Below are 21,719 nucleotides of genomic sequence, written 5' to 3' on the forward strand. Positions count from 1 at the left end.
GTACCCTATTTCCTTCCCACCTGACACCTTACTTCCTATCTAGCTGGTATCCTACCCAGGTGGTAACCTACTTAAATGCTAACATAACCCTATGCATCTGATATCCCACTCCTGGCACGCTATCTTATTCCAGATGGCACCCTACACGTGGGCAACTTATTCATTTAGCACCCTAATAGTCTTTCCACCTGGCACCTTAGCTTTTACATATCTGATATTCTACCCTTGCAGTCTATCCCTACCAAGCCAACACTTCACTTTACTGGCATTCTGCAACCAGGCCCAGCTGATTCCCTATCCCTACCTATCTAGCATCTTATCCTTGCATCATCCTAACATCACATGTAACTTTTTTTTAGGTTAGATTCCCTAAAGTGTGGAAACAGACCCTTTGGCCCAACAACTCCATACTGACCTTCCAAAGAGTAACCCACCCAGACCCATTTCTCTCTGACTAATGAACCTAACACTACAGGTAAGTTAGCATGGCCAATTCACCTGAACTGCACATCTTTGGATTGTGGAAGGTGGGAGGAAACCGGAGCACCTGGAGGAAACCCACACAGACATGGGGAGAATGTGCAAACTCCACACAGTCAGTCACCCAAGGAATTAGACCATTACTATTTTTCAATTGTACCAATACTATTTTTGAGTTAGTTAGAATGTGTTTGTTAGTCCTATCTCCTTTTTTCACCTTTCAGTTGTAACTTTTGTCAGCTTGGCCCCAAATTGATGGGCATAACGTAGAGAAAGTGTCCTGCCTGATGCGGATCTTAGGATATTGCGGGTATATTATTTGCTGATGTGTGCAACCCAGGGGTAAGGTTATCTGTCAGAAATACACACCTGGTTTATCAGCTCCAGTGTATTGTTTTCATGTAAACAGGTTTTTAGGAATTATTTTAGTTTAAGCTATAATAAAAAGTATCCAGTTTGTTATTTTTCAAAACAACCTTGCAGGCAGCATCTGACTAATTCCATCATGCGGATGAAGTCCTCCAGTCTAGATGAAACCAGTTACTTAATAGCAACATTAATACAGATTTATTTAAAACGGTACTAAATTCTCCCACTCAGACTGAGATAACTATTGTATCCACAACTTTTACAATTGTATCAATATATTGTCCAAAATTGTATGAAATACTAACCATCTAGGTCCCTGTTCTAACTTCTGAAATACTTGTGTAATTTCCAGACCAGCGGGTGACAGGTTTGGGGGACTGGATTCATTGTGATCGTTAATGGTTCGGAGCGATAAGAAGAGGTTAACGGGTATGATCTGACCTGATTATCACTCAACGATTTTAATTGGCCTGTTCGGAAAATATTGAAGAGGTTTTTTTAGGAGTATCACGTTCCAAGCCAGACAGGTGGATTTCCAGGGCACACCAGCCTCCTTGGCCATGCTAATTCTCAGCTGGTTTTGAATTAAACCGCGTCACCTTCACGAAAGAACAAACTAAAAAGGACCCGAGTGGGGGTGGCAGAAATTGAAGATGATGCAAAATAGAGTCGCAGTCTTGGGATATCGTTGTCATGGAAACGGTGTAATTCTTGCTGACGGGGACGGGGCTGGCTGGGGCTCGCCTTTTGTTTCCAGTCAGTTCATTGAGGGCCACTGCCGCGCGCTCCCGACTGCTGTCGGGCCAGGTGCCACTGCCGCGCGCTCCCGACTACTGTCGGGCCAGGGGCCACTGCCGCGCGATCCCGACTACTGTCGGGCTAGGGGCCACTGCCGCGCGCTCCCGACTACTGTCGGGCCAGGGGCCATTGCCGCGCGCTCCCGACTACTGTCGGGCCAGGGGCTACTGCCGCGCGATCCCGACTGCTGCCAGGCCAGAGGCTACTGCCGCGCGCTCCCGACTGCTGCCGGGCCAGGGGCCACTGCCGCGGGTTCCCGACTGCTGCCGGGCCAGGGGCCACTGCCGCGCGCTCCCGACTGCTGTCGGGCCAGGTGCCACTGCCGCGCGCTCCCGACTACTGTCGGGCCAGGGGTTACTGCCGCGCGCTCCCGACTACTGTCGGGCCAGGGGCTACTGCCGCGCGCTCCCGACTGCTGCCGGGCCAGGGGCCACTGCCGCACGCTCCCGACTGCTGTCGGGCCAGGGGTTACTGCCGCGCACTCCCGACAACTGCCGGTGCAAGGTCCACTGCCGCGCGCTCCCGACGGCTGTCGAGCCAGACGACGTTGCCGCGCGCTCCCGATTGCCGGGCATGGGGTCCTTGCCGTGCGCCCACGACCGCTGCCGGAGCAGAGTCCACTGCTGCGCGCTCCCGACTGCAACTGGAGCAGGGTCCGCTGTCGCGCGCTCCCGACTGCAGCCCGATCAGTGTCCACCGACGCGCGCTCCCGACTGCTATCGGAGCAGGGGACATTGCCGCACGGTCTCGTCAGGAACCAGGCCAAAGGACACTGCAGCGCGCTCCTGATTGCAGCTCGTGGGGGAAACTGCAGCGCGCTCCTTGACAGGAGCCGTGCCAGGAGCCACTAAAGCGCGCTCCAGACTGCAACTAGCAAGTGGGATACAGCAGCGGATCCCCGACAGCTGTGTTTGGGACGTTGCCGCGCGCTGCCGACAGGAATAGGGCCAGAGACCTCCAGCACGTTCCCGACTATAGCCAGGCCAAAGGACACTAGCACGCTCCCGTCTGCAGCCAGCAAGTGGGACACTGCAGCGCTCTCTCGAAAGCAGCCAGGAAAGGGGGCACCAGCGCGCTCCCGACAGGAGCCATCAAAAGGGATGCTTCCACGCGCTCCCGACAGCAGCCGTGCCAGCGGACTCTGCAGGTAGCCCTTGCTGCAGCCAGCAAGGGTGATAGTGCAGCGCGCTCCCGACAGCAGCCGTGCCAGGAGACATTGAAGAGCGCTCCCTACTGCAGCCAGCAAGGGTGATAGTGCAGCGCGCTCCCGACAGCAGCCGTGCCAGGGGACACTGCAGGGTGCCCCCTACTGCAGCCAGCAAGGGTGATAGTGCAGCGCGCTCCCGACAGCAGCCGTGCCAGGAGACACTGCAGCGCTACCGTGTTCAATCAACACAAACTCAAAAAGGGCGGAAATAAAACAAGAAATTCTCCGATTTTGTTCTTGTCACACTGTCGGACTTTGGACCGGAATGAAATGGCACTTTCAAAACTGGAATTCATTCAGTTTCTCTCCAAGGGGCGCAGCATTGCCAGTCACTGCGGGTAACAGGCTCTGAGAGCCTCTCGGGATATCATCGCTATTTCTCCAACTTGCCCCTCAGCAGTCCAGGTGCGCTAAGTGTTCCGCTGGTTTGACCCTGACCATACTGGATGTGGCAGGTTCGCTGTGGATGATTCTTCGCATGACGGATAATGCTCATAAAAATTAAATCGAAGGACCAACATGAGCCTGTGATGAATGATTTAAAACACGCGCGGAAACGAAAAGCACTCAAAACAACTCCCATGAATTATTCAGATGAGACAGACGTTTTCATAGAAGGTCGATGCGTGTAAAAAGGCCGGGCACAGAAAGAGTGGGAAAGCTTCAGAATTCATTTTGGAAGGTTGCGACTGATTCCGTGCTATCTCAGCACGTCGCCAATTCAGAGGCGATCTCACTGACATTTACCACCGGAGCTATCTCGGTCGTGGCTACCTCAAGCTGCCAGCATATTTAAGTAGAGCATTCCGGGCAAAATCTCCTTTTAAACTATAGTCCTGGAAGGATGGGTTACAGAGGCATGGGAGAGCAATAGGAGATTTTTATGGGGGCCCAGCAAAGAAAATCATGATCTGCACTGGACAATGACTTGATGGGAAATTTTGGACCAGAAAATGACTGTAAGTACTGTCATTTAAGAGGATGCAGGTTATAATAGTGGCGTTACGTTATGTTTGGTCCTGTTCAGTTGTGTTTGGTTGCAGTGGTGAGAATCTCCGCAAGTTCTGTGCTTTATTTCCCCGGCATCTTCAGTTTAGTTTAACGTTGGAGAAATTGACGGGTCAGCTTGTACAATCATATTCCAGCAATTTTTGATTTTTGTTTTAAATTGAGAAACGCACTTTGCTTTTGGGGGTATAATGGAACGCGTAAAGATTGGAATCACAATTTGCAACTGTCGCTGAGGCTTAAAGGCACCGTTGGAACTTTGGCGAGAATGCTGCCCAGCTCCAAGCTGAAAGTGTGAGCACAGATTGTGTGTTCAGTCTCCCGCTCGCCTTGAACGCAGGGCGAGGGTGGTCTGAGCTCTGCCGTCACTCCAGCTCCAGCTGCTGGACAGGGAACCGCTTTGTGCCCGGTGCACCCATCCCCATCCTGTCTGAACTGATTCTCGAATCCACATACTTGTTGGCTGACGTCAAAATCTTACTTTAAAGGGGAAACCTTAAAATGTGCGACAAAAAAAAACCCACTTGTCGCCCTTGTACCAGCAGGACGAGTTCATTTCACTCATTAACCCTTACCTTTTTTGAGTTTTGATTGCAATGGATTTAGGTGGGAAACAAGACCTCACAGTTTGTACTTAGTTAAACTTTCACTATAAAACTGTCGCTCTCTGCTAAATGCCATGTTTCAAACAAATTAAAAAGGCGTGTGAATAGATTCAGCAGGGAGCGTCCCAGCACATTTCCCTTTTAAGAGGATGGTGGCGGTGAGATGAAAGCAGGGAGTCCGCTCCCTCTTTCTTTTTAATCCCGCTAGCTGCCTCCATGCCGAGCCTGAATCATTCCCGTTGTAAGTACAGTACTGCTTCACAGTCAGGTTTTTTTTTCCTCATTCCTTTCCTTTTCCTACTAAGTTCCCCTTTGTTTGATAGCTTCCAGGAGCTGGAGCCGCAGTTTTGTGGTTTTCCTGAGCAGCCAAGTAGCCGGAGTCAGGGACTGAGGAGCTGGGAGCTGATCTCTCAGCTAACCCCCGATTACTGTCTTTCAGATGTTTTAACCATTTCCTTTTCCTTTCATTAAACTTGAAGGATGTAAGATAGGCAGTTTAATATCATAGGAAAGGGAATCGGCTAGCCCCTCTAACTTCCTGGAGTTTATATTGTGTTTCTTTGGTTTGTTTTTTTGTCAGGAGTTCTGGCCTTTTGCCGCCAATGCGCATTCTGTAACGCTATTAGCAAAGGGTAAAGAAGGGCTGAAACTAGAAATGTTCACTCGGACCAGAACCCCCAGCTAAACCCGCATTTACAGTGTACATCTCCCTTTAAGCTGTCTTGGTATTGTCGCTGGCAAATGGTTCACAAGTACTCCAGAAGCATCAGCTTAGGGCCTGAAGGCCCAAGATTTTGTTTTTTTTTAAAATAAACAGCACCTGCCCGTGTAGAATAGCTTAAACAAGATCCACAGTGTGAATGCTATTAAAAACATGTTTCAACATAGGCAAATCTGTTTCTCATTTTTCCAGAATGCACTATGGAAGCTATTTGCATTTATCCTCATCAAAAAGATGGCTTAATTCTTGTTAACAGATTTTTAATTATGCATCTATTATGAATTGTGCCTGGCAATGAAAATTAAATTATTGTCTGGTTAACTGGAATTTGTAGAATGTGATATGTAATTATCAGCTATTAAACATTCAAGCAGAAATGTTCCATGTTTTATTTCACCCGGTATCCATGTGTATAGAGAAGGAAACAAAGAGGCGATGTGGGAAGAAAATAACCCCAGGAGTGCTCTTCTGTTTTTCAAGAACAATGTATGCAAATGAGTGAGACACAGAAAAGACCTGTCCTGCTTTTTTTTTATGTGTTTCCTGCCACTGGGTCACGTGCTTGTTTATAGTGTGCAGAAATAAAATATACATGCATGTCTTAGATACAAGTATGTATTACTACCAGTGGGACAGCCAAACAAATCATTTCCCTGTCAATGTTTGACATCATATTGTACTGATTGGCTGAATACAGCAGTTGCAGTCTTAGATGGGAACTGTTTGGCCCAATTAAAGATCCATCATAAAATTTTAAAAAACCTATCAAGTGAGTGTTCAGTGATTTCCAACTCATGCTTCTGGGTGTGTTAAACATATCCCGGCTTGGGTCCAGCAAACAATTAAGGGTACAAAGTTGAGAGTAACATAACCAATAAACATTCTTAGGTTTTGTTTCTGTGGCACAGTCTGAGCAGTTAACCAGTAATAAATTTCAACTCTGCTCACTAAATTCTACATTTGCTATTTTGTGTCATTGTTTATGCATATTTATGGTGCTTTAACTGCTGCAATTCCTGTCGCAGGTTGATCATTTTAATCATACTGTATGTACCAGAAATTGACCTAGAAATGTATCAATGGAGGATAAAACAATTTGTGGTGACAGAGACCAAAATTATGAACACCTATACGGTGTACCTCATTTGAATTTTGCGGGGCATATTAATTCAGGTACCAACTAATCCTCTTAATTTTAAGACTATTAGCTTGTAGAAATGTCAATATGGGTGTGTAGACTCAAAGAAAGTTGTAACTCATTGATGAATCATTTGTACACTTCACTTAGAGCTGGATATAAGCCATGGTTATAACTCTGAGACTGAAAGTTACAGTGTAAGTTCAAGATCATAGCTTGCTTACAGCATTGGCTGTAATTCAGATTTCCCTGCTTTGGAAGTTAGATTTGCATGGAACTTCATAACCAGCTGTTAAACTTGAGATGGTTTGATAGTGTTGAAAAATGTGGTGCTGGAAAAACACAGCAGGCCAGGCAGCATCCGAGGAGCAGGAGAATCGACGTTTCGGGCATAAGCCCTTCTTCCGGAATGAGGCTGGTGTGCCAAGCGGGCTGAGATAAAAGGTAGGGGGGAGGGAATTTGGGGGAGGGGCGCTGGGAATACAATAGGTGGAAGGAGGTGAGGGTGATAGGCTGGAGAGGGGGTGGGGGCAAAGAGGTTGGGAAGAAGATTGCAGGTCAAGAGTGCGGTGCTGAATCCGAGGGTTGGGACTGAGATAAGGTGGGGAGAGGGGAAATGAGGAAACTGGGGAAATCTACATTCATCCCGTGTGGTTGGAGGGTTCCTAGGCGGATGATGAGGCGCTCCAAGGCCCCAATGGATACTTCTATATCCCTTGTAAATTCACCTGCACCTCCACACACATCATTTACGGTATCCGCTGCACCCAATGTGGTCTCCTATACATTGGGGATACAGGCCGCCTACTTGCGGAACGTTTCAAGGAACACCTCTGGGACACCCGCACCAACCAACCCAACCGCCCCGTAGCTGAATACTTTAACTCCCCCTCCCACTCCGCCAATGACATGCAGGTCCTTGGCCTCCTCCATCGCCAGACCCTAGCTACATGACATCTGAAGGAAGAGTGCCTCATCTTCCGCTTAGGAACCCTTCAACCACACGGGATGAATGTAGATTTCTCCAGCTTCCTCATTTCCCCTCCCCCCACCTTATCTCAGTCCAAACCCTCGGATTCAGCACCGCCCTCTTGACCTGCAATCTTCTTCCTGACCCAATCCGGCCCACCCACTCTCCGGCCTATCACCCTGTTTTTCCAGCACCACATTTTTCAACTCTGGCACTCCAGCATCTGCAGTCCTCACTTTCTCCATGGTTTGATAGTGTAGTCAGTAATGCCTGGACTCTGAAAACATCTAAGTAAATTATGGTGAGCTCAAGGGACACACTGACTTTTTTTTTTAAACAGATTTAACAACTGCATTGAAATTGTGCTGTGAAGTGGATGAAACTACAGCAGTCAGAAACTGCCTTGACTTGCTAGGATCCATGACATTTTAGGTTGGCATCATCAAGATTCCTGATGAAAACAGTCAGGATCACAAAGCTGTATGACATCTTTATCAGCCCTGTAGACAGTGCGCAGCGTAGATACACCTAGTTGTGGCCAGGTGGGTCGATCCGCTCAAGGATAGATTTGCTGTTTGTGTCCCACGTGTTCTCGGTCAGATCTACCGACGTCAAACCGGTGTTCTTCTCTGACCACTGCCTCCTGCAGGCCAACTGTCACCCACAGGACGACTAGCAGGCTGGCAAAGGAATGTAGAAGCTGGATGTGAAATTGCTGACCCAGAAAACATTTTGTAGCTCAAAGGGACTACATAGCTTGGAGAATCATGAAGCCCATTTGTGAGTCTCCAGCAGGCTAGGGGGAAACAGTCAAGAGAAACATCAAGAGGTTCTTTATCTTCAAAGGTGTTCAAAAGTCTAAAGAGAGATAGGCAAATACTCCAAACTCCAGAAAAGCATGCAGAACCTACTCCTACTACAAGCAATGGGGTTTGATATCATGGAGGCCCTCCAGGAGGTGGGGAATCAGCAAGCCTTACTCATTGCCTCGGAGACCTCCAAGTTAACCTTCCAGTCCATGGTTTGCATCATGGAGCAGAATGAGATGTGCTCATGTTTCTCCTTCCAGAAGGTGCACAGGGAGATCTCCGTGCTCCGCAGCCTGAAGGAAAAAGATGGTTCAGTAACATCATCTCAGACTGACATCCTGAGGATCAGCAAATCCTTTTATGCCAAACTGTATGACACAAATCCACAGATAGTGCAGCCTCTTAGTCGGTCCTGTCATCTGTCGTAGAGGTGTTAGCACACGGGATAGCCTGCACCAGCCATTATTGCTGGATGAGCTGACCAAGGTCCTCGAGTCTTTAGAAAAGAAGAAAACTCCAAGAAGTGATGGCCTACTGGCCGAGTTGTATTCAGGTCTGTGGGACTTGATTGGCCAGGACCTGCTGGAGGTGTACAATGGTATTCTTCTGGTAGGCACCATGTGTGAATCCATTCTCACCTGCAAGCGAAAGGGAAGAAGGAGGAAATTAGAAACTGTGATCAATTTCACTGCTGAATGCAGAACACAAAGTCCTGTCAAAGGTCACTGCCAACCAGGTCAGGTCTATTTTGGCGTCAATGCTTCACCCCAACCAATGTACTGAACAGGATGAGCTCTGAGACCCTCAGGCCCCTCAGTGATATGATCGCCTACATTCAGGACAGTGGGGTGGATGCCTGCATTATCAGTCTGGACCAGGAGAAGGCATTCAACAGGATATCCCACACCTACATGTAGGACGTGCTATCCAAAATGGGCTTGGGAGGCAATCCCCAATTGAATCTGACTGCTGTACACCAATATTGGTAGTGGGTGGCAATCAGAAAGTTTCCAAATCAGGATTGGAGTCTGGCAGGGCTGCCCACTCTCTCCTGCTGTGTCTGTGTGTTGTATAGAGCCTTTTGCTGACTCCATCAGGAAGGATGAGAGTCTGAGAGGGGAAACTTTTCCAGGCAGCAAAGTCCTTCAGATCAAAGCTTCCCTGCACATGGATGATGTCACTGTTTTCTGCTCAGATCCACTGTCAATGTGTAGATTCATGAGCATCTGCTACCAATTCAAACTGGCCTTGGGAGCAAAGGTCAAAGGAGGCAAGAGCAAGGCCATGTTCTTTGGGAACCAGACCAACTGATCCTTCATTCCCTTCACAGTCAGGACAGACTACCTGAAAGTGCTGGGAATATGGTTCGGAGGGGCCACGGCATGTGAAAAAACTTGGGAGCAGTGCATTGCTGAGGTGAGGCAGAAACTGGGCTTCTGGAATCACCGCTGCCTCTCCATTGCGGGTGAAACCATGGTTATCAGGTCTGAGGTGCTCTTTCTGTTGTATGTGGTGCAGGTCTGGCCTGTTTCCAGAACCTGCATTGTTGGAGTCACCTGAGCTGTCTTCCACTTGATCTGGAGGTCAGAGATGGACCCTGTTCACAGGGACACTATGTACAAAGTTCTGGATAAGCAGGGATGAAGAATGTACCCAACACCACCTTTGTGTGTGGCTGTGTTAAACTGTGCATAGTGTCACTACATAATGAGGTTCTACCTGCCTCTGATGCCTGGCCTCGTTGCTGTGGAACACTACAAGTAGTTAGACAGCTCGATATGACCTGTCCTTCATGGGAAAATTTGCAAAGACAAAAGACTTTTGAGCACAAGTCCATCAGGAAGTGCTCAGCATGCAGCACCCTCAAGACCCTGTGGGTAAAGGAGAGGGTGGATCCTGTTGCGTGGTTCCCTGTGCAGACTGTCAAAGTCATTTGGCAGAATATGTCATCACCAGAATTTTCCAACAAGCACCAAGCTTGGGTAGTGGGGAGAAGGGCACCACCTGTGAGATCCTTTATGAATGCCTGGACAATCTGCGCCACAGTACACTGCCCTCGAAGCAGTTGTGGGGTGGTTGAGACTGTTACACATATCCTTCTGAAATATGTCCTTGTAAAGGAAGTCTGAAGGAAGATGCAGTGGTTTTTGGCGAGGTTCATCTCAAACAACTCCATGATGCAGAACTCTGAGCTCGATGGTTCCTCTGGACACACACTGAGACAAACATTGGCTGTGCCTGGAGGATCATCAATTTGGTGAAAGATGCTCTTTGGTCTGCCTGAGACTTGTTGATCTTCCAGAGCAAGGAGTTAACCTCAACTGAGTGTTGCAGACTGGTACATTCCAAGGTTCAGGACTGTGTGCTGAGGAACACACGAAAGCCTGGGGCAGCTGCCACCAAGGCACAGTGGGGAAAGATCACCATCTGAGGTCTTACTGCTGAAGTTAATGGGGGTCTGTTCAATTTTCAGACCCTCAGGTTCCTCAAATATATGTAAATATAATCTTGTACAAGTAAGAAATGGCTTGATTTGTTTGTTGGATCGAGTCAAACTCCTGTGTTTGTTTGTTTCTTCATATAATACTGTATGGAGCTAAACTGCTTTATTGACTATCAGTGTATATAAATATATTTTTATGAATAAAGTATATTTTTGAAATTAAAAAATCCTCAATTTCTAAATTTTCATTTTTCAGATTACCTGTTCTTTGGTTTCTGGTTAGAATGGTGAGTTCAGAATCACTGCTATTGCTATTGGAACCTGGAGAGATTGCCTTTGTTGTCAGCAGGTGGAAGAAACTTTCATCCTGTTAGACCAGGCTAAATTTGAATCCAGGTCACAACACTCAAAAGCCAGTAGTTAATTTACTGCATTGCTTTGACATAATTAATAATTCTGGTTTCCTATTTCTAGGATTCCAAGAGTAGATTTCATTCAGTGGGTGTAGGTTAATGAACTTTTAAAAAATAAGACTTGAATGAGGTATAGATGTTACCAAGAGGGTCAACTTTCATTGTCCATGCCTAAATTTAGAGATAGTGGTGAGTCCTAGTACTGAATGTACTACCTCAGCACTGGTAGGCCAGGAATTCCAGATTTTGACAGTGGCCACGACAGAATGGGATATGACTTTTAAAGGAACCTAGGGCCTTGTTTCTATGTTTCTGCTTCTTTTGACCTTCTCGGTGGTTGAGGTCATTGATTTGCAAGGTCCCAAATGATAAAAACCATTTAGAATGAATTTGATGATCTTGGGTTAATGTTGCACTTGATTCACTATATTGGATTCACAAATTAAGTGCATAAAACTAGTGGGACATTTGGAGTTTCAATTCCACACAGGTAATTAAATTCTGTGATAATTGGTGGTTATTTTCCCTCTTAGAAACAAGTATGTCTTTGAATCAGTTATTCTATTTAATCAATATTCAAACCAGAAAGGACTCAGTCTGGGCTTAAGACAACCTTATTGTTCTGTGTTATGCTTCGGTTTCTTGGCAGTGGTAAATTCTCTAAATACAAATACAGTCAAGACAAACTTTTATTGTGTTGCTTGACAGGAGTGAATAAGACCAAAAGGTTGTGATCTTTTTCTCACAGCACTCTATGCAAGTTACTTGAATAAAGTATGCAAGTTAAAGTGAAAGATGCAAATATTCATCCAAATAAACAAATTCTTTAGTATGTTACAAATACTGGAATCAGCAAATGCCTGCAAAATAAATTGATATTGTTTGTTTAAGTTTTATATTTTGGATAAAGTACTAATGAACAAATGAAATGTAAATATTTTCAAGAAAATAGATCTCTTAAATTCAGCTGTCGCATAAAATATTTCTAAAGCTGACATGAATGAATAATATTGAAGTAATCGTTGTTAAATTTTAAAAATAAACTTCCTTGTTCTGGTTTGAAATTTAATAAATATGTTATGTGCAAACTTTGAGGTAGTTTTAAAGAACATACTTTATTACTGCAATTGGTATCTACACTGTCTGTGATTTATAAAGGGAGAAACTCTCTAGCTCACTGAAACTGCAGTGCCAAAGCTGTGGAAACATTGAATAATCAACATAAATGTTTGCTTCCATGGAAATTCACCCCATGTATATTGAAACACAACCTCCCATTTGCCAGGAAGAATCATAATTACCTCTTCTGTGTCATGCATTCAGGAAGTCTGCCAACACTCAAAAATTTAGTAATTTTAAGAAATAAATTGGGAACTAACTCTGTTAAATATTTTATTATGCAAAGATAACCAAAAAAATATTTCATTGAATTGTACTGTATTTCCTCCTCAGGATTACAGGGAAGATGGTATGGATTTGGGAAGTGACCCTTGTAGTCGAGCAAGTTCCGAATCAAGCTCCAACAAAGTGACACCATGCTCTGAGTACAAATCCTCACCGAGTCTGGAACTTGCCACATTGGGGGACTATGAAGAAGATGAAGATTATCAGGAATATAAAAAGAAGGTGATAGAAGAGTGGGAAAGTGAATATGGTGACTACTCTGAGAACAATGGCTTTGTTAAAGCATCTAGCAGAAGTTTAGCACAGGAGATTCAAGAAGTTAAAGTCATCCCACCAGTACCTTCGATTGTCACTACAGGTGAAATGAAACAAAATGGCAATATAGCTCCAACTAAGCGAGGTGGAAAAGAAAATAAGACTCTTCCAAAGCTGCAGAAGGCATTGCAAATAACGGGTGGCAGCGCAGCCACAAAACGGTTGGAGACCTCGGGGACTTTTGTTACAGAAGAAGCACAGCTTCCAACCATGGATTGGGAAGCCCTAGAAAAGCACCTTGCAGGTTTACAGTTTCAAGAGCAAGAAGCACAAAACCAAAACCAGAGCCAGACAAAAACAAACTTCACATCAGTAAGTTGGTTCTTTGCAAAATTATTTATTTGCTCTTTTTAGAATTAACATTAAAAGCTTTTGGCAAGTCCCTTTTGGGTCTAATAACTGTTGTCCAGTGGAAAAGTATTGGGTATAATAATCAGAAATTTAATGTGGAGAATAAAGATCTTGAAAAAAAACAATATTTTTGCAGGTTTTAGGGACTTAACACATACAAACACTGTTAAGAGTCTCTAAATCAAGTGACTGAGGAACCTGTTCAAATTGAGTTCTGCTTGCCTGACATAAAGTGTAAATTATATTGCCATACTTGTCCAATTCAAGTGAGTTTAGACACAAGTTGGCAAAAGGTGAGGCTTTATTGCCCTGTGGCTGTGCATGAAGCACTGCTTTCTGTTAACTGACTGAAAAAAAACAGAGCTTATTGGCATGAGTCATAAGTATGTATTGTCCATTGACCTGTTTCAGTGCTGTAAATACCATTTAATACTATGGAATCCTGCTTGCCCACCTGAGACTACCCGCAATTCTGGCTGATATTGAAGCTAATTATTTGTGCTTCTCAAACATAGTTCCCCTTCTAATAGTATTGGTCAGCCAGCCTCATTTATTGATCAATCACAAAGCAAATCAGATTACTCCACTGTGGTTTACAAAATTGAAGCTTCAGGAAGCATTTTTTTCTCTTTAATATAGCAGCCTTTCCTTGTTGAGTGTCTCTTCTTTGAAGCCATTAGACTCCCGAGGCTCTGGTTGCTTTGTTTTATCACGTGTTTGGACATTACACAACTGACCATTTAACAATTTGCAGATTTGAATTCTTGCTAGCAGATTTGTTCTTTCTAGGAGATTACGTGTGGTGTGCAACTTAACTTTTCTGAATGTATTCAATTTATGGACCAATCTATGGACTGAAATAGGCCACATTGTAACACTGTAGCTTTCATTGTTGAGGATGTGGATCTTCACAGGCAGCTGTTTGCTTATTTGTCCTCTTTGGAATCACTTGATCCTGGGTATGTGAACGTGATATGGTAAAGTTCAGTGAGGTAAATAAATTACAGTCTTTTCACCCCCGAGGCCAGTATAACAGGGTTTGAATTTTTTAAATATTACATTTGTTTACAATTCACTATATATTTAACCAAGTGTAAAGCTAGAATCAAGTAAGATCAATCTACTGAGTTCATCAAAGTTAAGGAGTTTGTTTTATTGTCAAATCACTCAGTACAAAGTGTAAACATTGTAAGCATTAAGTCCCATAAAATATGTACACACTCATTGTCATTCAAGGAATAAGAACAAGTTAAGGGTGAGGGGAGGTAGAATTGGGTAAAATATTAAAGCTGTGAAGTGAAAGAATGATCAGCTTCGATTTTGAAGTTCTGATGCAGGTTGCGGCTGAGCTGATTATTCTCCCCGACTGCAATCTCTTTTACATTGCAATCAGCCCTTTTTTTAGAGTGGGTGGTATAGTACTTGAAGTTCTTTTAATTTGTTTTAATGATGTAGTTCAATTTGTCACAAAGTTTCCAAGCTTGAGAATTGTGAAGTGAAGAGAGAGCTGATGTTATATTCTGTGAGGTGGTTCTTCATTTTGATGTTACTGTGGCAAATGTCCCCATGTGTGAACGAATGGGCAGGCAGAGGGCAGGTCAAACACAGTCATTTAAAGCACGCTTCTTTCCCCTCCCTGCCCCAGCCGTGTCAAACATGCCAGGCAAGGGTCATAAAATCCAGATCCATGTGTTGGACTTCAAAAGAGAGATATGTTTTCCACAATGTTGCTAAGCAATGGCTTTATGTAGACAGGAGACTACACTGTTTCTAGGTGGTACATGTGTTCAATAAGATGCTTCAGAATAGAATGTTTTCAAACCTATGCTAAAGTAGAACAAGATTTCAGTAAATCCAAGAATGTCAGAAATATAAATTTTATTTGCAAAGTAAATTCAGTTTTATATTGGGTTTCTTCTTGGGTGAGTCTTACTGATCCTGATAGGCATCAGTGCAAAAGGAATTGCAGTTTCAATGCATTTGAACAATTTATGCTTTGTTCTAAGTCAATTCCCATAAGACCTTTATTTAATCAGACATCAGCATGGGTTTTGATTGTGTATTTTAAACTGCAGGATATTTCAGAAGATTATATTGAAAATTACTGTGTTTTGGTTAAATCAACAGTAAGGATGAAGATGTTTTGGGTGTGTCTGATGACAATGAACATATTTTTGCATTGGAAGAAAATAAATGTTTTGAAGAGTATTTCTGTTCAAAGGATGATTTTCTTCCAACCTGGTTTTAAAAATAAAGCATTACCTATTCAAGTAAACCATTCCTGCATTTACTCAGTCGTAAGTGGCTGAGAATATGGGGAGTGCAACGTTTTCACGTGTCACGAGTTGTTCAGCTGACTTGAACTGCAAGTTTTGTCTTGGTTTTTGTTCTGTTTCACTAGAAAATGCTCCACAGACACACACATTTATTTTCAGTGTTTGTTAGTGTTGAGCAAAAGCAACCAAGTGGAACTAGCTCATTAGCTTTATACTCTTGAAATGAGGTTTCTAGACTAAGCAATGTTAGCTAATACACATGACTGCAGGCAAATACACACGTATGCTCATTCAGGAATGCACATGATTCCAACATAGTTTGTCATCTCATGGAATTTATATGTGACATTGTGTGCAGGGAAGTGCGTGTGATTGTGAAAGAGGGTGTACTGGTGAGGAGAGAGCCACCGGATGCAGGATGGGAGACCTTTGGAGTGAGGAGGAAAGAGGCCACGGCAACAATGAGGGCACTAAGACCCAGGATGCCCTTTCCACCTTGATCCCCCATACTCCCCCCAGCTCTCTCTTACCACCCCATCACACCCTCCAGTTCTTTACTAGGTCCCGCACTGTTCCCCCCTCTCTTCCCAATCTCCCTCTCGATTCCCAATTTCCCTATTTCTGTCAGTCCCAATCTTTCCCTCTCCTGGGACGTGTTGCCCCCCCCCCCAAACTTTTTATATTAGCACATGTGATTAAAGTGACACATGATGTACATGTGCTGGTGTCAGTAAACACAGTCTTTAGACTTTGGTCTTAGCAACACATCAGGCTCTTCCCCACAAAGCAACCCACTTGACTGACACCCTGAAGAAGGGCTTATGCCCGAAACGTCGATTCTCCTGTTCCCTGGATGCTGCCTGACCTGCTGCGCTTTTCCAGCAACACATTTTCAGCTCTGATCTCCAGCATCTGCAGACCTCACTTTCTCCTCACTTGACTGACACCCAATTTAATAACTTCAACATTCACTTCCTCCCATCACCAACACACAGTGGCAGCAGCATGCATCAACTACAAGTTGTACTGCACCAACTCTCCCAAACTCCATAGAGAGCACCGTCCAAATCACTACCTCTCAAGGACAAGGGCAGCAGATACATGGGAACACCCACCACTCACAAATTCTCCTTCCAAGCCACGCATCTGGAAATATATTGTCATTCCTTCACTATTGCTTGGTCAAAATCCTGAAAGTCCCTCTCTGATAGCAATGTGGGTGTACCCACATGGCCATGGACTGCAGCAATTCAAGGAGGCAGCTTGTTACCACCTTCTGAAGGCTAATTAGGGTTAGCAATAAACGCTGGCCCAGCCAGTGAAGCAAGCATGCCCTGAATGAATTTTACAATCTCTAATGTCTTGATTTGTTTATTTCACCTTTATATTTCTAAAACAAAATTGGCGGAACTGTGTCCTAAAGCCTGATTGTAGTCCAGTACATTTATTTGTTTTTAATTACAGAAACTCTGTTTTTCACTGAAACATGAATTGTTCATATATGTGATTTTAACTGAAATTAAAAATCCAACAAAATTGTTATTATGTGTGAAAATATTAAACATGCCAGCATGTGTACATTGATCTCTTGGTGAATTTCAGTGAATGCCCTGAGGAGGAGGGGGCAGCAGAATGGTATGTAATTTGTTCGGCACAATGACACAATCTAGTACTGCCTGACCTTTTACCTTCAAAAGTTATGGGACAAATCTTAATCTTGTAGCTTGAATTGGGTTTATTTTCTGTTGAAACTGAAAATGAGTGCTTGATCCGATCTAGTTAGTTCCCTGCTAGGAATGTTAAGCTAAAGTTACTCCACATTCTTGGCAAATGTAATTTTGATTGTTTTGACTTGCAACTTGAATCTTGGATGTTACCTGGATGTAAAGTCTCTCAAGAAAAAGCTGCATCTTGAATTTGAAAACTTGTCAGTGAGCTTATTAGTCCAGTTCCTCTTTCTAACCCTCCTCACTTAATTCATTAGGTGCTTTTCTGCTCTGCATTTCCTTGTCACCTGTTGCTTTATACATGCTTTCTTTGGGTCTTCCACTGATATTACAGCAAGCAATCACATGTGTCTGTTGCCCTCAATCTTCTTAGTAGTGGTAGAAGTTGGAGCTACCAAACCTGAACAGTTTAATCCTCATTTAGCCTGGGCTATTCAAATTTGAGAAGAAAGGTCTAGAAGTTGAATTTGTGCAATGTTTTTATGACAGAACAGTATTTTGTGAAACCAGCTAAGAATAAAGTTATTTTAGACCAAATATTGTGTAATGAGGCAGGGCTGATTTGTAATCTGAAGTAAAAGCTCTTTTGGGTACAAGTGACCATAATACAATTGAAATCAGTGCTGAGTTTGTAAGTGATATACACCACTCTTAAAATAGAATTTTCAACTTAAACAATGCTAATTATACAAGGGCGAGGGGAGAACTGGCTAAGGTTGACTGGATCGACCTGTAGCATCGGAGGAGGGTCAGGGTAGTATTAGAAAAGACTGAAGGAAAAGGCTTATAAAGTTGTAAGCAATTAAAGCAATCCTGAGGAATTGCAATGTTTTAGAAACCAGCAAAGGGCCACCAAAAACTTAGTTGAAAAGGGAAGAAAAAAGGGTAAATCAGCCAAGAATATAAGAATAGATTGAGTTGTTGCAAGTTCTAACAAGCTCTGCAGAGCAATGGGGCTAATGTCATTGAATACTTTTTAAGGCTGTATTAAATAGATTCTAAATTGACAAGGGAATCAAAGGATATGAGGGATAGAGAGGAAATTGGAATTGAGGCTACGATCCAATCAGCCATGATCTTAACCAATAGCAAGGCAGGCTCGAGGGGCCAAGTAGCCAACAACATTTTCTATATCATATGTTTGTAAAATTGATCCTTTAGGAGCAAAGTAAAAAGCTGAGACATTGAGTAAATGTTTTGTGTCTGACTTCACGGTCGGAGATTTAAGTAACATGCCAGAAATAAAGAGGAACCTAGGTGCCTCAGCAGGTGAGGAAATAAAGATAATTGGTGTCAGGAAAAAAAACTTGAGAAAACGAAGGGACTAACCAATCCAACAACTCCCCAGGACCTGATGGCCAACATTCTTGGGGTTTGTCAGAAATAGCTTCAGAGATAGTGGATGCACTAGTTACAATTTTCCCAAATTTCCTCTTCTGGAATGGTCCCAGCAAACTGGAAGTTAGCAAGTCTGTCACTGCTATTTAAGAAAGAAGTGAGAAAGAAAATGGACAAATTGAGCCAGACATAGGTCATTGGGATCGTACTGCAATCTATTATCAAATATACCTTAGCAATGCACTTAAAAATTGATAATATACTGTGATAGAATCAACATGGTTTTGTGAAAGGGAGATCTGTTTGTCAAACTTGTCAGTTTTGTTTTGAGGATGTAACTCCTAGGGTTGATAAGTGGGAAGGAGTAAATGGTGTATGCCCATATCTCCAAAAGGCTTTTGGTAAGATGCTGTGCAAAGATTCAAAGGCAAAATAAGGTCTCATGGAGTCAAGGATAATATGTTAACATGGATATTGGATTGCTTAATGGACATGAAGCAAAGAGTAGGCATAAATAGGGCATTCTCAAGTTTGTAAGCTGTAACTAGAGAAACACTGCAAGGATCAGTGCTGAGATGTCAGTTATTGACCATGTCTATTAATGACTTGGACAGAGAGCCAAACAGTAATTATTTATTCTTGATGAAGGACTTTTGCCCGAAACGTCGATTTTTCTGCTCCTTGGATGCTGCCTGACCTGCTGTGCTTTTCCAGCTCCACTCTAATCTGGTAATGTATTTAAGTTTGCTGATGATGCATATCTATGTGGAAATATAACTTGTCAGGCCACAAAGAAATATGGGCAGTTTTGTGAATGAATAATAAGATGTATAAAGTGGAACAAGTGAGAGAACAGAAAATCAGAAAATATTTAAAAGCAGCAAAACCTGTACATGTTGGTGTTCAGGGCAACATAAAAGACTCAAACTGTGAATTTGGATAATTAGCAAATACAGCAAACAACTGAGATGACAAATGGCATGTTGGCTTTTGTTGTAAGTGGATTGGAGTACAAAAATAAAGAACACACAACACCAAGTTATAGTCCAACAGGTTTAATTAGAAGGCAATCACCTGATGAAGGAGCGGTGCTCTGAAAACTCGTGTGCTTCCAATTAAATCTGTTGGACTATAACCTGGTGTTGTGTGATTTTTAACTTTGTACACCCCAGTCCAACACCGGCATCTCCAAATCAAGAATAAAGAAGTCTTGCTACAATCATACAGGGCATTGGTGAGACCACACCTTGAGTATACTGTGCATTTTAGGTCGCCAAATTTAATGGTTGGTTCTTGGGATGAATAGGTTTTCATATGATGAAAAACTAAATTGGGCCTATATTCTCTGGCTTATAGGAGAATGAGAAATTATCTTATTGAAAATAGAAAATTCTGAGGCAGCTTGACCAAGTGGAACAACAATTTTTTTTCAATTGCTTATAGAATCTCTTACACAGGAGTATGGTGTCAGAATAACAAGTCAGTCATTTAAACTGAGATGAAATTTTTTCAAATAAAGGATTGTGAATCCCAGTTGTTCATCGAAGTTTACTCTTTACATTCATCCCATGGTGTGTTTGGTCGCAATGGGTATTTAATTAGGCAGGAGGGTGGTGGGTATGGATACTGCCACTTTCTCACCTCCACCCTGATTATGACTGTGGTCAGAAGACAGTGGACAACCTTCCTACTCCACTTCCTACTCAGCTCTATCTGCCTCTTCCAGCCTGGTTAAAAAGGCTGGTCCCAGGTCATGGCCTCAGACAGTAGATCTGCACTCCCTTCCCCTACATTCAGTTTCAGGTCCCTAGCTCCCTGTTATTAACGCTGCCCCCCCCCCCCCCCCCCCCCCCCCCCCCCCACCACCACCTCACCCATTGCTGACAGTTACTGACCAAGTGATTCACTGCTCCTCAAATTCCAAGCTGTTTCACTCCTGTCTTTTCTGCTGAGAGACCCACTGGTGAACCCATCAGCAACAAGCATGAGAGAGAACCAACCTGTGATTAGGAGGAGCAGCTCTTCTTCATTTACTTCCATTCGCCTTGCGGGCATGACTTTTTTTCTGGTAGTTTGCTCCTGTGAGTGCATTTTCCAGGGTGCTTTGGGGTTTTTGGGACAGACTTGCTACAAACATTAAGCATTATTCTTGACTCTGAATAATTTAATTTGGTTAGACTCCATTTATTTTTCCTTTCTACATTAGCTTGTTTCACTGGTTTGGCAGCTTGTCTGATTACAAGTGTCCCTTGTAACTACTCTTAATACCATCCTGAGAAGGAAAACATGATTTTTGACGCAGTGCACCACCTGGCAGACATGTTGGAGACCGAATTGATTTAACGTGCAGCAAGGCTGATTGAACACAAGTGATTGACTATGAAACCAGAGCTTTAATAACTGAACAACTGTAATGTTTGAATGTTTAAAATCAATTTTCATTCACAAAATATCTCAGGTATGGTTTTAGTAATAAACAGTCACTGGCCTTATCCATCTTTCAGAAGATAAATATTCCCATTTGGTTTTGTTAGGCTGACCTGAAGAAGCAAGATGATTAATTTACTTGCGATGCAGTGAAATCAATTTCATTTGAGTGGTTATGAACCAAAGTTCTCTCCAGCTTCAATTTGTAAGGATTAATGATTTCTTTTTGGGAAATCTTTTTCTTTGCTAGAAATCTTGCTGGTTCTGTGTGTAGTCTACAATTGGAAGTTAATGGCTGTAGAGAAGATTTTAAGAACCAGTCATGCCCACAGTTTTTATGGGAATAGATTAAATGAAATGGTTCTTGTTCATTTTATGATATTCTGTATTGCCGTGCTTTATCTTGGTCTTCTTTCTGATCATAGTTAGTGATGTATGAAATTCTGTTGATTAATGTTTTACTGTAACCTTATTTTCTAAGGGTTGATCTGAATTTCTCTATCTTCCTTTACAAACTTTGGATCATACAAACTATTTTTGAGAAATTAGCAGGCAAGTGATGGCAAGGATTAGTTAGAGGGACGGAGGAAATTTTCAAGGAAGAATAATATCAGGCTCCCTATTAGCAGAGTTCTATGATAGTTTCTCCATCCGTTGCTTTGGTTTCTTGTGAGATTGTCAGTACTATACATCTGAGGTCAAAACAATTTTCCATTTTTCAGGCATTCCTCTTGAGATTCGCTCAAAGGCTACCTTTTATTTTTGGGGGCTGCTTTTTATATTGTCATTATCTCATTTGTTAAGTGATGCTGTCATGCAGTAGTGATGGATTTGAATTGACATATGGGGTATTTGGACTGACACAGAACCAGAATTGGAAAAATTCCTCATTACTCTCAATCATTATCAACTTTCCATTC

General features: G+C 43.1%; 1 protein-coding gene across 2 annotated transcripts in view; it reads left to right on the top strand.

Annotated features, from left to right (window-relative positions):
• Positions 1–21,719, top strand: part of schip1 (schwannomin interacting protein 1) — an 809,528-nt gene that overhangs the window by 637,620 nt on the left and 150,189 nt on the right. The window contains exons 1-2 of one of the 2 annotated variants that reach the window (XM_043702130.1): positions 3,046–3,813; positions 12,414–12,992. In XM_043702130.1, the coding sequence (XP_043558065.1) occupies positions 3,808–3,813; positions 12,414–12,992 (585 nt within the window). In that variant the 5' untranslated portion in view covers positions 3,046–3,807. Of the gene's footprint in view, positions 1–3,045; positions 3,814–12,413; positions 12,993–21,719 lie in introns of those variants that run through there. The other variant, XM_043702129.1, reaches the window with a different exon arrangement.

This window comes from Chiloscyllium plagiosum, chromosome 13, assembly GCF_004010195.1.
Source record: "Chiloscyllium plagiosum isolate BGI_BamShark_2017 chromosome 13, ASM401019v2, whole genome shotgun sequence".
Classification (NCBI taxonomy): domain Eukaryota; kingdom Metazoa; phylum Chordata; class Chondrichthyes; order Orectolobiformes; family Hemiscylliidae; genus Chiloscyllium; species Chiloscyllium plagiosum.